This window comes from Hibiscus syriacus, unplaced genomic scaffold (assembly GCF_006381635.1).
Source record: "Hibiscus syriacus cultivar Baekdansim isolate YM2019G1 unplaced genomic scaffold, ASM638163v2 tig00110332_pilon, whole genome shotgun sequence".
Taxonomy (NCBI): domain Eukaryota; kingdom Viridiplantae; phylum Streptophyta; class Magnoliopsida; order Malvales; family Malvaceae; genus Hibiscus; species Hibiscus syriacus.
Window position 1 is genome coordinate 3,511,524 of NW_024062688.1, and position 14,432 is coordinate 3,525,955.

The window sequence follows — 14,432 nt, forward strand, 5'->3', positions numbered from 1 at the left end:
CACCCCTGAGCATACTTACGGGAGACATACTATTAATTCCCTAATAAGTGAACATTGCCTTAGGGTTAAAAATAAAATGTAATCAAATTTTTTTTATTTAACCTAATTAAACTAAGAGTAAATTAAGTTTTTTTTAGCTTAAAATGTCAAATTATGAAAATTAAAGGACCTAAAGGCATAAACCTAGAGGTGTAGGTTTTAATATTAACCTTATTTGATTTTAAACCAATTATTGAATCGAATATCCGAGATGGTCCCTCGAGCATTTACGCGAGTGTCGACTCGAATTATCCCTTAAATTAAAAGACTAGTTTGAAATTTAACCTAAATTAGATGTTCTAACATTAACTTAAATTAATGATGTCAATATTAAGACTTTAATTGAAATTCGAGGACTAAAAAGGTCAATGTCTAAAATATCGAGTTCTAAAAGACTTAAAAAATAAGGACTTAAATCAACAATTTCTAAATTGATGACTAATGTTAAGATTTGCGGAAGCTCGAATCGATAACTGAAATGGTTTGTAAAGAGGGTTGAGATCGATTTTTGTGTTTAGGGAGTAAGGAGATTGAAAGAAAGAAAATTGTACAGCGATTTATAGTGATTCGACTTCTCAATAAAGTCTACATCTACTACCTCACCTCCTCACCAAAGATTTTCCAACAAAATCTCTAATTTGTTCTTTCTTTTTACAAGATCTAAATTAACATTTACAAACTCCCTAGTTTTTCACGGGGTAAACTAGAATATTTCCATAGCTTTTCATGGCTCAACTATAACCAAAACTCCTTTACAATGAAAGGAAATGTAAACAAGAAAACCTCTCTAAGTTAGGTGTTTACAAGAATTAAACTCATAAGAATAAAACTATTTACAAGAGAAAGGAAAATAAGATTGAAAAACTCTTCTCTTGTGTTAAATTGCTTGGATATATGTTCTATATCTTCTTCAAGTGTCTTGAACTTGAATTTATAAGTTGGAATGAGTTTGAAGTCGTATATAGCCGTTGGAAATGTTTTGCAGCCGTTGAGGATTCATTTTTTTACAAAATAAAACTACCCAGAACAAGTAGTATCGATACCCCTTCAATGAGTATCGGTACTACCTTTGTAATATTTGAAATTTTTTACCGTTGTGCTTGATTTTACTGTAGCAGTATCGATACTACTGTAGAGGTATCAATACTTATTTTGCATTCTAGATTTTTTGAGCATCGATACTGTTCATTATTTTGTTTATACAATATTGGTACTAGTCATATAGTATCGGTACTATTCATACAGTACATTACTATTCATAAAAACATTTTTTGTGCTTAATTCCAAATTAAATGGACTTTGAATTATTTTTGTAAACTTTGAATAAATTCAATTCAAGTCCAAAAATATTTTACCATAAATTGTTATATCAAAACTTAGTTCAACAACTAATTATTAAACCAAAAGCCTAATTATTATCTAAATTAACTTATTTAAAGAACTAAGCCTAAAGGTTTTTTAGAAAATATTAATTATTAATAAATTTTAAAATTCGAGCAATTGATCTAAGTAATCGGACATCTTATGCGAAAACTCGACTAGAATTGCTCCCTAATTAATAACTAATGTGTCGTCCTAATTTCTAAGCTTGATTCGAGTGTTAATATAATTTAAAACTAAATCTAACAATTTAAAATATAAAATAAGGAATTGTAAAAAAACTAATTAAAATTAAAATAATAAAAAACAGAAAATAGCACAATATAAATAAAATAAAATAAGCATGCATAAGGATCAAATTGCATAAATGTCAAATTACCAAGCTAAAAGAGGATAAATTAAACATATAATGGGGTTAAAATAAAACAAATCAAAATTCTAAGGCTAAATAAAAATAAAGAGATCATGGACCAAAATGTAAAACCACTTGAAATTTACAGGGACTAAAAGGAAGTTTTCCAATTTATTTAAGCCTAAAAACAATATGTTAAAATAAAAAGGGAAAATTACAAAATCAGTCCACAAGATTTTAAAAAAATTAAAAGGTCACTACACATGACTAAAGTGTAAAAACATGCTAAAAATGGGGAGACTAAAAGAAAATTATACCAAAAAAATTATAAAGCATGGAAAGAAGTGGTAAAATCATGAAAACGGTCCTTGCTAATGACTTTTTTTTGTAAAAACATAACAAAAGTTTGGGGACTAAAAAATAATTTCCCCTAAAAGTTTTTATAAATACAAACTTTTTCTTTTTTATTTACTTTTTATATTTCATTTTTTTAGTTTTTAGAATTTTTTAGAGAGATCCCGCAGCTCGTTGGTGTCGGGCCCTCGCCGGCTGTCGTCTTAGATGCGACCAGCTGTAAAACTGTTGTGATTGTTGTTGTTGTTTTTAATTTATTTCGGCTAAAAGACTTATTCGAATATGATGATGCTTTCAAAATGAAACAAAAAATAAAAGAGGGTTTATTTTTAACAGTAAAAAAACTTTTTTTTTAGATTTAGAACTTAAAACAATAAAACATAAAAGAAAATAAATAATAAATAATAAATAAAAAAACGGAAAAAATTGATTCGAAATAAACTGGAAGAGACCTTGAATGCTTGTTGTTTATTGCTTTACAAAATCGGATTACATTTTATTCTTTTTTTTTCAGAGAAAAAGAAAGAAAATCCGGGGGAGAGAGACCTTTTAAACTGATCTCTTAGGGTTTTTATAACCCATTTACATATGTAAAATAAAAGAAAAAATTGTTGATGTTGTTTGCTTGCTGTTATGGCTTTACTGGAGCAAGGATGGCGTGGAGTGTTGGAGTTTCTCTGCCGCAGCAGTAGGTATGGCACGGAGTGGCGGTGTTTGGTTGGGGAGAGGGGCGGCTGCAATTGACTGGGTGTTTGGGTGGCTATCGGGTTGGATTTTAATTGGTTTGGGGTTTGGCCGGGTTTTAGGTAGTTGGGCTTCGGGTCTTATGGCTTGATTGTATTTTTTGATTGGGTTATATTTGGATTTTGTTTGGGCCTTGGTTGTAAGAAAAATGGTGATTACACTTAAAAGATAAAGGATATATTCTAATTATTATTTTATTTTTGATAATTTGACATGATTATATCATAATTAATTTAATATTTACTATGATTTAGTTCTAATAAACAATATCAGAAAAATATATTATTAGAGCAAGATTGGTCATTATTTGAATAATTTTTTTTCCGATATCATCATCGTAACACATAAGCCCACCCTAACGTTTTGCATGTGTAAATTCCGATGTGATGGTGGGAATATTAAAATATTAAAAGATATTAATAATTTAAGAGATGGTAAATTTGATTTGATGCAAGTTGCAAAGCTGGTGGGATTATCTTAGGAAAGGCGGATTAATATATAGTTAATATACGGTATTACCGGATACATTAAAAGATATTTAATAAATTCAGTTTAGCGCTACCTATTATGTTGACAGACTAATAATGTTTTAGGTAGAAAACATGAAAAACTATTAAAAAAATTGGTAACCGGTAAACTTTGGTTATCGGTAAGTATCTATCTTTTTTATAAAAGTGTTCATACTTTCAACATATTAGGTAAATTTTATCGATTTTGTCATAATGAAACTGGTTTTGTCATATTTTTACATGTTATATTGTAAAGTATTTATCCTTTTTATAAAAGTGTCCATACTTTTTTCAGTGTGGAAAACATTAATTTAAGGTTATATTTTGAGTGAGTTTTAAGATATTAATTTAGTAATTATAGGCGTCTAATGATTTATTTTTTACGTTACGGTATATATTATTATTAAATTAAAAACAATAAACATATATATTACATATTACATATTTATTATTATCTCTGGTTAATATTGTTAAATTTAAATACTAAATAATATTTTATAAAATATCAAAACAATCAAATAATTTTTTGTGTAAATGAAATTATTAAATTAATATTATAGGTGGAAAACATGAAACACTGTTAAAAAAAATTGAAACATAAATTACATAACTTTAAAAAAATATCGATATTTTTTATAAAAAGTATGGACACTTTCAATATAATATGTAAAAATATGATGTAATAGGTAGCGCTTATATAATGTAATAAGTAGCGTTTATATAATGTAATAGGTAGTGTTTATATTGTAAAGTATCTATCCTTTTTATAAAAGTGTCCATACTTTTTTCACTGTGGAAAACATTAATTTAAGGTTATCTTTTGAGTGAGTTTTAAGATATCAATTTAGTAATTATATGTATCTAATGATTTATTTTTTATGTTACGGTATATATTATCATTAAATTAAAAACAATAAACATATATATTACATATTTATTATTATCTTTGGTTAATATTGTTAAATTTAAATTCTAAATATTATTTTATAAAATATCAAAACAAACAAATAATTTTTGTGCAAATGAAATTATTAAATTAATATTGTAGGTGGAAAACATGAAACACTATTAAAAAAATTAAAACATAAATTACATAACTTTAAAAAAAGTATCGATCCTTTTTATAAAAAGTATGAACACTTTCAATATAATAGGTAAAAATATAATGTAATAGGTAGCGCTTATATAATGTAATAAGTAGCGTTTATATAATGTAATAGGTAGTGCTTATATTGTAAAGTATCTATCATTTTTATAAAAGTGTCCATATTTTTTTCACTGTGGAAAACATTAATTTAAGGTTATCTTTTGAGTGAGTTTTAAGATATTAATTTAGTAATTATAGACGTCTAATGATTTATGTTTTACGTTACGATATATATTATTATTAAATTAAAAACAATAAACATATATATTACATATTTATTATTATTTTTGGTTAATATTTTTAAATTTAAATACTAAATAATATTTTATAAAATATCAAAACAATAAAATAATTTTTTGTGTAAATTAAATTATTAAATTATTATTGTAGGTGGAAAACATGAAACACTGTTAAAAAAATTGAAACATAAATTACATAACTTTAAAAAAAAGTATCGATCATTTTTATAAAAAGTATGGACACTTTCAATATAATAGGTAAATATATGATGTAATAGGTAGCGCTTATATAATGTAATATGTATCGTTTATATAATGTAATAGGTAGTGTTTATATTGTAAAATATCTATCATTTTTATAAAAGTGTCCATACTTTTTTCACTGTGGAAAACATTAATTTAAGGTTATCTTTTGAGTGAGTTTTAAGATATCAATTTAGTAATTATATGTATCTAATGATTTATTTTTTATGTTACGGTATATATTATCATTAAATTAAAAACAATAAACATATATATTACATATTTATTATTATATTTGGTTAATATTGTTAAATTTAAATTCTAAATATTATTTTATAAAATATCAAAACAATCAAATAATTTTTTGTGCAAATGAAATTATTAAATTAATATTGTAGGTGGAAAACATGAAACACTATTAAAAAATTGAAACATAAATTACATAACTTTAAAAAGAGTATCGATCCTTTTTATAAAAAGTATGGACGCTTTCAATATAATAGGTACAAATATGATGTAATAGGTAGCGTTTATATAATGTAATAGGTAGTGCTTATATTGTAAAATATCTATCCTTTTTATAAAAGTATCCATACTTTTTTCACTGTAGAAAATATTAATTTAAGGTTATATTTTGAGTGAGTTTTAAGATATTAATTTAGTAATTATAGGTGTCTAATGATTTATTTTTTACATTACATTATATATTATTATTAAATTAAAAACAATAAACATATATATTACATATTTATTATTATCTTTGGTTAATATTGTTAAATTTAAATACTAAATAATATTTTATAAAATATCAAAACAATCAAATAATTTTTTGTGTAAATGAAATTATTAAATTATTATTATAGGTGGAAAACATGAAACTCTATTAAAAAATTGAAACATAAATTACATAACTTTAAAAAAAGTATCGATCCTTTTTATAAAAAGTATGAACGCTTTCAATATAATAGGTAAAAATATGATGTAATAGGTAGCACTTATATAATGTAATAGGTAGCGTTTATATAATGTAATAGGTAGTGTTTATATTGTAAAGTATTTATCCTTTTTATAAAAGTGTCAATACTTTTTTCACTGTGGAAAACATTAATTTAAGGTTATCTTTTGAGTGAGTTTTAAGATATTAATTTAGTAATTATATGTATCTAATGATTTATTTTTTATGTTACGGTATATATTATCATTAAATTAAGAACAATAAACATATATATTACATATTTATTATTATCTTTGGTTAATATTGTTAAATTTAAATTCTAAATATTATTTTATAAAATATCAAAACAATCAAATAATTTTTTGTGCAAATAAAATTATTAAATTAATATTGTAAGTGGAAAACATGAAACACTATTAAAAAATTGAAACATAAATTACGTAACTTTAAAAAAAGTATCGATCCTTTTTATAAAAAGTATGGGCACTTTCAATATAATAGGTAAAAATATGATGTAATAGGTAGCCCTTATATAATGTAATAGGTAGCGTTTATATAATGTAATAGGTAGTGCTTATATTGTAAAGTATCTATCCTTTTTATAAAAGTGTCCATACTTTTTTCACTGTGGAAAACATTAATTTAATGTTATATTTTGAGTGAGTTTTAAGATATTAATTTAGTAATTATAGGAGTCTAATGATTTATTTTTTACATTACAGTATATATTATTATTAAATTAAAAACAATAAACATATATATTACATATTTATTATTATCTTTGGTTAATATTGTTAAATTTAAATACTAAATAATATTTTATAAAATATCAAAACAATCAAATAATTTTTTGTGTAAATGAAATTATTAAATTATTATTGTAGGTGGAAAACATGAAACACTGTTAAAAAAATTGAAACATAAATTACATAACTTTAAAAAAAGTATCGATCCTTTTTATAAAAAAGTATGGATACTTTCAACATATTATAATGTAATAGGTAAATTTACAATGTTATCGGTATAAATATACCGGTTTACTTATAAAATAGGTCAATATAAGTTCTACCTATTACATTATATAAGCGCTACCTAATATGTTATTGTACTTTATAATATTTCCGGTTAAATAATATAACATAACCGGTCTAAATTTTAACCGGTCACTTATTTAATCGATCAAGCCGTATATTAACCGTTTTTTAGGCGCCTCACCGCAGAACTACCCAAAGCTGGCTTATTATTGCAAATTACAAAATATTGTTTGTTAAGGTTAAACTACACTAATAGTCTCTAAACTTTTAGAATACTTACATTTTAATCATTAAACTTTTAATAATATTAAAATCATTATTATCTATTACCGTTAACGACAACTAATATGGCACCTCCGCATATGATTTTATATATGTAATAAAAATACATAAATGCAGAGAAGAGTTCTTAAATGTTTAGCAACAAGAAAATTGGCACGGTGAACTCTGGAATCACAATCCCAGCACAAGATGGCTAGATCTGATTCACAGTACATCTTTGCTAAAGAATCACAGAGCTCACACTTTTTCATTTTTTTAAATTTTACCTTGAAGCTTGAATTTTCATGTTCATCGGCACAGTGTGTTTTATGCCGATATATGCTGCTTGACATATGCTCAAGGGCAACTTGTCAAATGTTTATATATGTCTGCTCTGTTTTTTAAGTGTTAACATTTTGGTAAAATCTTACATCTTTTTAGATTTGGGAAATCTTTGTTTTAGCTTAGAAGTAATGCACCAATAACATACAGTGAACTACTGGCTGTGTTTGTTTGAAATTTGGTCAATGATTGGCAATTTCATTAGAATAATATATATGTTTACCTATAAATATTGGATTAAAACTGTATAAATTTTATTTAAAAAGATACTGTCACCGTAACATGTAATTATACGAGTATAAACATAAATTATAAATTATAAATTCTCATCTTAAATCATTCAACAATTACATATTTAGAAGATTATAAAAATCTATATACAAACAATATGTGATTAAAAATATTATTAAAAATTATTGATTTTAACCTATCAAAAACATTTCTTAGGGGGATCTTAGTCATCCATGGGTAATAAGTACTATGGTTGTACGATTTCGGGAAGGGATTTTCGATAATAAGTTGGAGGAGGAAAATAGATGTGGGTCAACCGAAGGAACCAGTGGTTGAGGTTGAGAAGTAAAAAGAGAGGAGGGTTTCTAGTTGCTTTGGAGGCCGTGAAGCTGAGCTTTGTGAGGCTTTTGATACTGGGCATGGGTTGTGGACCTGCTTCATATTCTGCAAGCCTTCATGTTGTTGTAGGTAGTGTTATGCGGACAGGGTTCAACTTTCCTTGTTTCTATTCCTCATAAACCCTTTTATTCACCACTTTGTGGGTAAGGATGAATATTCGTTCGATTTGAACTATTCGAGTTTATAAATTACGATCCGAATTAAATTAAATTAAATCTTTTAATTTTGAGTTCAATTAAAAAGTTTACTTTTTCGAATCGAGTCTAATATTTTTTTACCCTTATTTGAGGGCATGAAATTGAGCGATGTAAAGCTTGAAAGCATCTCTTTACCATTCACCACCAAATTAACTAATGAGCAGAGGACAACTACAAAGAAAATAGAGAGGGCATGGGGGAAAGATTCGGATAGATAATTTACATGGCATGAGATTCATACCACCCATTCTATCCAATTAAGATATTAAGAATCTATTGCATGGCTCAGGTGGGAAGTCCGTCATGCTTTCTAGAGTAACTTTTTTAACACAAACAAAGTGGTCTACATTTCATATAAATGGATCACAGCCTACCCTTCGCGTGAATATATGATATATACATATTCATATATTTTTTAAGAAAACTATATATTTTATCAGACAAAAAAATGTGAAGTATTCTTTAAGAATGTCCTAAGCTGAAAAATAATTAAATGATATCAAACAATACATACAATAGATGAAAATTAATGTGGTTTAATATTATTTATTTTCACGGTTGAGAAGAATAATAATATACTATAAACGCAGGGACCACAAATGATACAAATACATGACATTCTACACACCTTAACATCCAATATCTACGATTATTCGATATGTTAGGGCTTACGAATAACTCTTTGGATTGTCTGAAATATGATTATATGTGTGTATGATTGATTCGAATGAATTATGGTGTTTTCAAACTATGTTTAGATATAAAATTCTTAAGTCTCGACTAATCTAGTAAGAATATTTTGTAGAAGTATTGATGATATGAATGTATGACAATGAAAATATGTTTAGTATGCATGTACGAGATAAAAATGTATGACATGCATAGTGATGATTGATGTGTATATGAAATTAAAAGCATCATAGCTCCGTTAATTCGACTATATGAATATATTTAATTTTTTGAATAGTCTAACATGATTACAAGATAGTATTTGTTTAGAAATTTATAAACCTATTGAAAACTCTCACACACCCTACAAATACAATTACTCAAATACAAGACCTCTAGGAAGAATAACCTTCCATTTTATCACATATGTCACTTAATCTAGATATATTTAATTTTCCTTTGTACCTATATGTATATACTATGTATAATATATAACATGTTGATAGTGTTTTCATACGATATTTTAGGTAAAATATGCTTATATGCCTATATATACTAAAGTAATTATTTGTATATATTTGACATCATTGTACGCCAAAATGATTGAGATGAGAATAAATCGTAATTACGAAAAAAGAAATTTTAAAATGTTATAGTTACAAGAACGATTGAATATGTATCTTGGCCTGTGGCCTAAATGGCCTAAATGTACGAGTATGACTATATGATAAATTACATTATCATTGTGAATATATATATATATATATATATATATATATATATATATATATATATATATATATAATATTCATAAATTTTAAAATAAAAATAATATTATATTTTTAATTGAAAATATGTTGAAATAATAGTAATTGATAAGAAATAGTCGAAGATTTTTTTAATAAAAATATTTTTTTTATAATTATCATTTTAATATTTTTTAATTTCAATTACTTCAGTTTAAGTGTATTTTAAGATTATTTTATGCATAAATAAAATTTATTTTAACTTATCACACTATGATTTTGGTAAAATTTAATCTCACTAATGTTTGAGAATATACATGTCTTGTTCACGTTGCATGTAATTTTCATGCTATGCTCTATTATTGATATATATCATTTGACGATGTTTGTATATGTGACCATTAGTGGGTTTAGTCCTAATTGACATGGCAAAGATTGCTTTGATCCTATATGAATATAGTTGATGGTTATAGAATACCTATAATATGATAGTAAATTTGAGTTCATAAGGCTATACTTGTTTAGAAACATATGTTGTCCAAATGAGAGATTGTTAGAGTGAAATCCATAATCGTGGGTATATATGTATAATATATAACGATATTATAAAGTATGACATAAAATTAAGTGAAAAATTAAATTATACGTGTCATACGTATTAAAGTTTTAAGAAAATGAAGTCTATATATAATAAATTATATTTATAATTTGATGAAAGACATAATTATAAATACTTAACATCCTGAACCTATAATCAGTCTATACAAAGATGTAGTGATCCCCAAGAAATATGTTGACTTGCATCACTCTTGTCCCGTTAATAAGTTTTTACGGAAAGATAAAACTTATTTTTTTGGAATATCACAACCACTTTCTCACAGTTATCTTCATTAAAAAAATTCAAGTATGTTTTTATATATAATTTTTTATTTTGGATAATTTGACATGATAAATTTTAATATATATTAAATTTTGGTTCTAACACTTAGAAATTTGGAGTGGAGCAATAAATGAGGAAGGTGATGAAGAGGGTGGCATGAAAATATGAAAATCACATTGATCCCGGGCCAGGATATGTTATAATGACTAAAGGGTCCAAAACCTGGGAATGGGGTTGAAACTTCGAGTGGGGCGGCAAATCACGAATCTGACAAAGAGGGTGCCGTGCTAATTTTGCTTGTGTGCGTCTTGGCATTTGGCCGGAGAAAAGACAGCCTACGGCAAATAAGGACATTTTCAACACATAATTTTATATTAAAGAGTATATTTATAAAAAAATTTAAGGAAATAAAAATAAATTATCTATAAAAGATAAAAAAAACTAAAAAATTTAGAGGACAACCAACCCAGTCAATCCATTTGATCCATCCCTACCTTGCGGACTTGGTCCAATATTCCAAGCTTATCGTTTAGGTTTATCAACAAATTCCAATTACTGCTACCAGTAAACAACATCAAACCAATAAAGTTATAGAAAGTAAATGACAGGGCCGGCGAGCATAGGCCAGGGGTGCAACCGCCTAGGGCCCAGTCTTAGAGGGGTCTACTCTTAAAAATATTTTTAAGTTTAATAATTAAAAAATATATTTAAACATATTTTTTTTATTTCAAACACTCGAAAATATGATAATTCAGTGGGCCCTAATAATTAAAAAATATTTTTAAACATCATTTTTTATTAAAAAAACTCGAAAACATGATAATCCAGTAGGCCCCATTTTAATGATTGAAAGAGAAACTAAGTGTGAGACTCCACTTATATTCTTGTCATCACCTCCTAACCTATGACCCTTAAAATGTCAGGACCAGACCTGGTAAATAACGTATCCCATAACAATCTAAATATAATTGTAATATATACGGACAGTTTATATTGTAAAATTTTAATATAATAAGTTTCGAACTAGAGATATTAAAGATTTTAGACCTCAACATTACAATTGAGCCAAAATTCCCTTCATTCTAATCATATTTTAACCTTCAATTATTATCATAGTAGTACTTGATGGAAAATTGGTCTCCAAAGGAAACGCCCTCTAGCAAAGGAATAGGGTAAACTTCACTAATGGTTATTGAATTTGGATTACTTTTATTTTGGTCATCAAAATTTTAAAACTTGCATCACAATACTAAACCTTTAATTCACTTTCGTTAAGATCATTGACGTTAAGAAAAGATATGTGACATGTTACAGTCTTTTCCCAAAAAAAATTCTAAGTTTCCAAACTGACAATCTCTATAAAGGCCAAGTTTTCAATGAACGTGAGTGGTCTTCGATCAATCCTAACATCGGAAAGGCTCTATTTGATCAGAAGTTTAACATATTTGATTTCAAGTTGATTCGACCGTTCACAGTTGAGGATCAAAAAGTTTCAGATTTTAATTTCGATTGGGATTTGAGTAGATTGAAAAGTTTTCCAACGAGTTTGAATCGGATGAAAGAAGGAGAAGAATGTGCGTTCAGTGATATTTTCGATCGGAGAATTAATCGAATGACGGTATAAACAACGACGAATGGAGGAGCAATGATTGTCAGGCTTTCTAGGGTTTTTAACATGCCAAGTCAACTTTTTTTAACAGCAACTAGTGATAGCGGCTTAATGAGAATAAATTAAAAGTTTAGTATTTTTAATGGAAGTTGTAAAAGTTCAATAGTCAAAAACAAAATAGCCTAACAGTTAAATAACCATCATTTGTAGTAAACCCAAAAAGAAATACTATTTGATACGACCAAATATCACATGCAACTTCGAGGAAAGGACGACAATTTTCCTACACAAAAAGGCAACAAGTTCGTATTTTTTTATCCCGACCTTCAATTTGTTCTCATTAACACTCCTTCCTCGAACATTTGTTCTCCTTTTTCACCCCTTTAGCTTGATTCTCTTTCCATCACCTATAAATACCTCTTTTCGAATCAAACTTTCCATCATTCTAAAATCACAGAAACAAGGTCTGTTTTGTACGTGTGTTCGATGGCGTGCCGGAATGGTGTCGTGTTCGAAGATTTCTTCCCGGCCATGGTCGAGAAATTGGGTGCCGAAGGCTTCATGAAGGAGCTGTGCAACGGGTTCCGTTTGCTTGTAGACGGGGACAGAGGGGTGATCACTTTCGAGAGCTTGAAGAAGAACTCGGCATTGCTTGGGTTGCAAGACTTGAGCGACGAGGAGGTCAAGTGCATGTTGAGAGAAGGTGATTTGGATGGGGATGGGGCTTTGAATGAGATGGAATTTTGTACACTTATGCTTAGGTTGAGTCCTGAGTTGATGAACACTTCCATCAAATTATTGGTTGAAGCTATTGTCAATTTCTAGACCCGAAATCTCATTTGAAAGCAAATGAGGTTTTCTATTGTAGCTGATATGTGTTTATGTATTAATCTTAACGTATTTTTCTAAATCCAAAATCACTAATATATATATATATATATACGAGGAGGAGATAGACGCATGATTTTATGTCAGGAAGAACGAACTTACAAAAATTTATTGTAGGAAAAATTTATAAAATTTAGGGAACTAAAGCAGAATATTAATAAAAATAAAAATATAAAATATAAAAGAATTTAAATTTTTTAAGGACAACAACCGTCCCAGTTGTCCTCCATAGTTCACCCTGATTGGATGCTTGAAGTATTAATAGAAAAACACAAATAAAAACAAGATGAATAATGGAATTTATATATATTTTCAAATATTATGAACAATTACAAGATACTATATGTTCATATAATCTTTCTTAGCCATTAATGATGTACACACCTTACAGACACGGTTGTTCAAATTTAATTTTTTTATCAAGAACAATACTCCATTTAACTATTGAGTTCGTTTGATGGATTCACATATATTTATATTTCTAAATAAATAAATCTAATATAATATTTTATATATACTACTATAATATCTATAACAATAAATAAAAGTTGTAACGTATGCAATGTAATTTCGGAGTTTAGGTCTTGATATGTACATGTATGCATGTTGTGTTTATGTTTTTTTATCATGTTTGTTTTATATATTATTCATAATGATTTAATTTGAGTTTTTCCATAGTATTTTAATTCATAACATATTTTAGATAATTTACTATAATGTTTTTCCCTAATATTGAGTGTTTATGTCATGCTCTATTTTTTGTGAAGTATTATATATTTATATAATTTTTAAAATGTTAATAATTTGTTTTTTTAGTTTTTTAATATCTTTGTGCATTTGAATCACGATTATTTTATTTTTAAATTATTCCATAATTTGTAAATTTTTATATTAGATTAATTTAAATTTAAATTTACTCCTTTAAAAGTTAAATTATTACAACTTGTAATAATGTAAACATAATAACAAATATAAAAAGATCGCAAAATAAAGAACACCAAGATTTAATGTAAAAAAATATTTTTAAGAAAAAAGTACAAAGAACACCAAGATGTAACGTAAAAAAATTACAAATATAAAAAGATCGCAAAACAAAGAACACGAAGAGTTTTCGGCCATTTTCGAACAGTTTTGAGGAGTTTATCGGCGGTTTTAGTCACCTTGAGGTGACGAGTTCTATTAAATATAATTTTTTAATGAGTGGATCTCACATG

The 14,432-nt window shown here is 26.5% G+C and overlaps 1 protein-coding gene across 1 annotated transcript; it reads left to right on the forward strand.

The window, feature by feature from the left end:
* Positions 1–12,812: 12,812 nt before the first annotated feature.
* LOC120119433 (calcium-binding protein KRP1-like) lies at positions 12,813–13,155 on the forward strand. The gene has a single exon (XM_039139246.1). It carries the CDS (start codon positions 12,817–12,819, stop codon positions 13,153–13,155), a length of 339 nt encoding a protein of 112 aa, XP_038995177.1. The 5' UTR covers positions 12,813–12,816.
* Positions 13,156–14,432: the final 1,277 nt, after the last annotated feature.

Excerpts from the sequence above, each read along its gene's own strand:
- LOC120119433 (XM_039139246.1), top strand. The coding sequence starts at position 12,817 with ATGGCGTGCCGGAATGGTGTCGTGTTCGAAGATTTCTTCCCGGCCATG.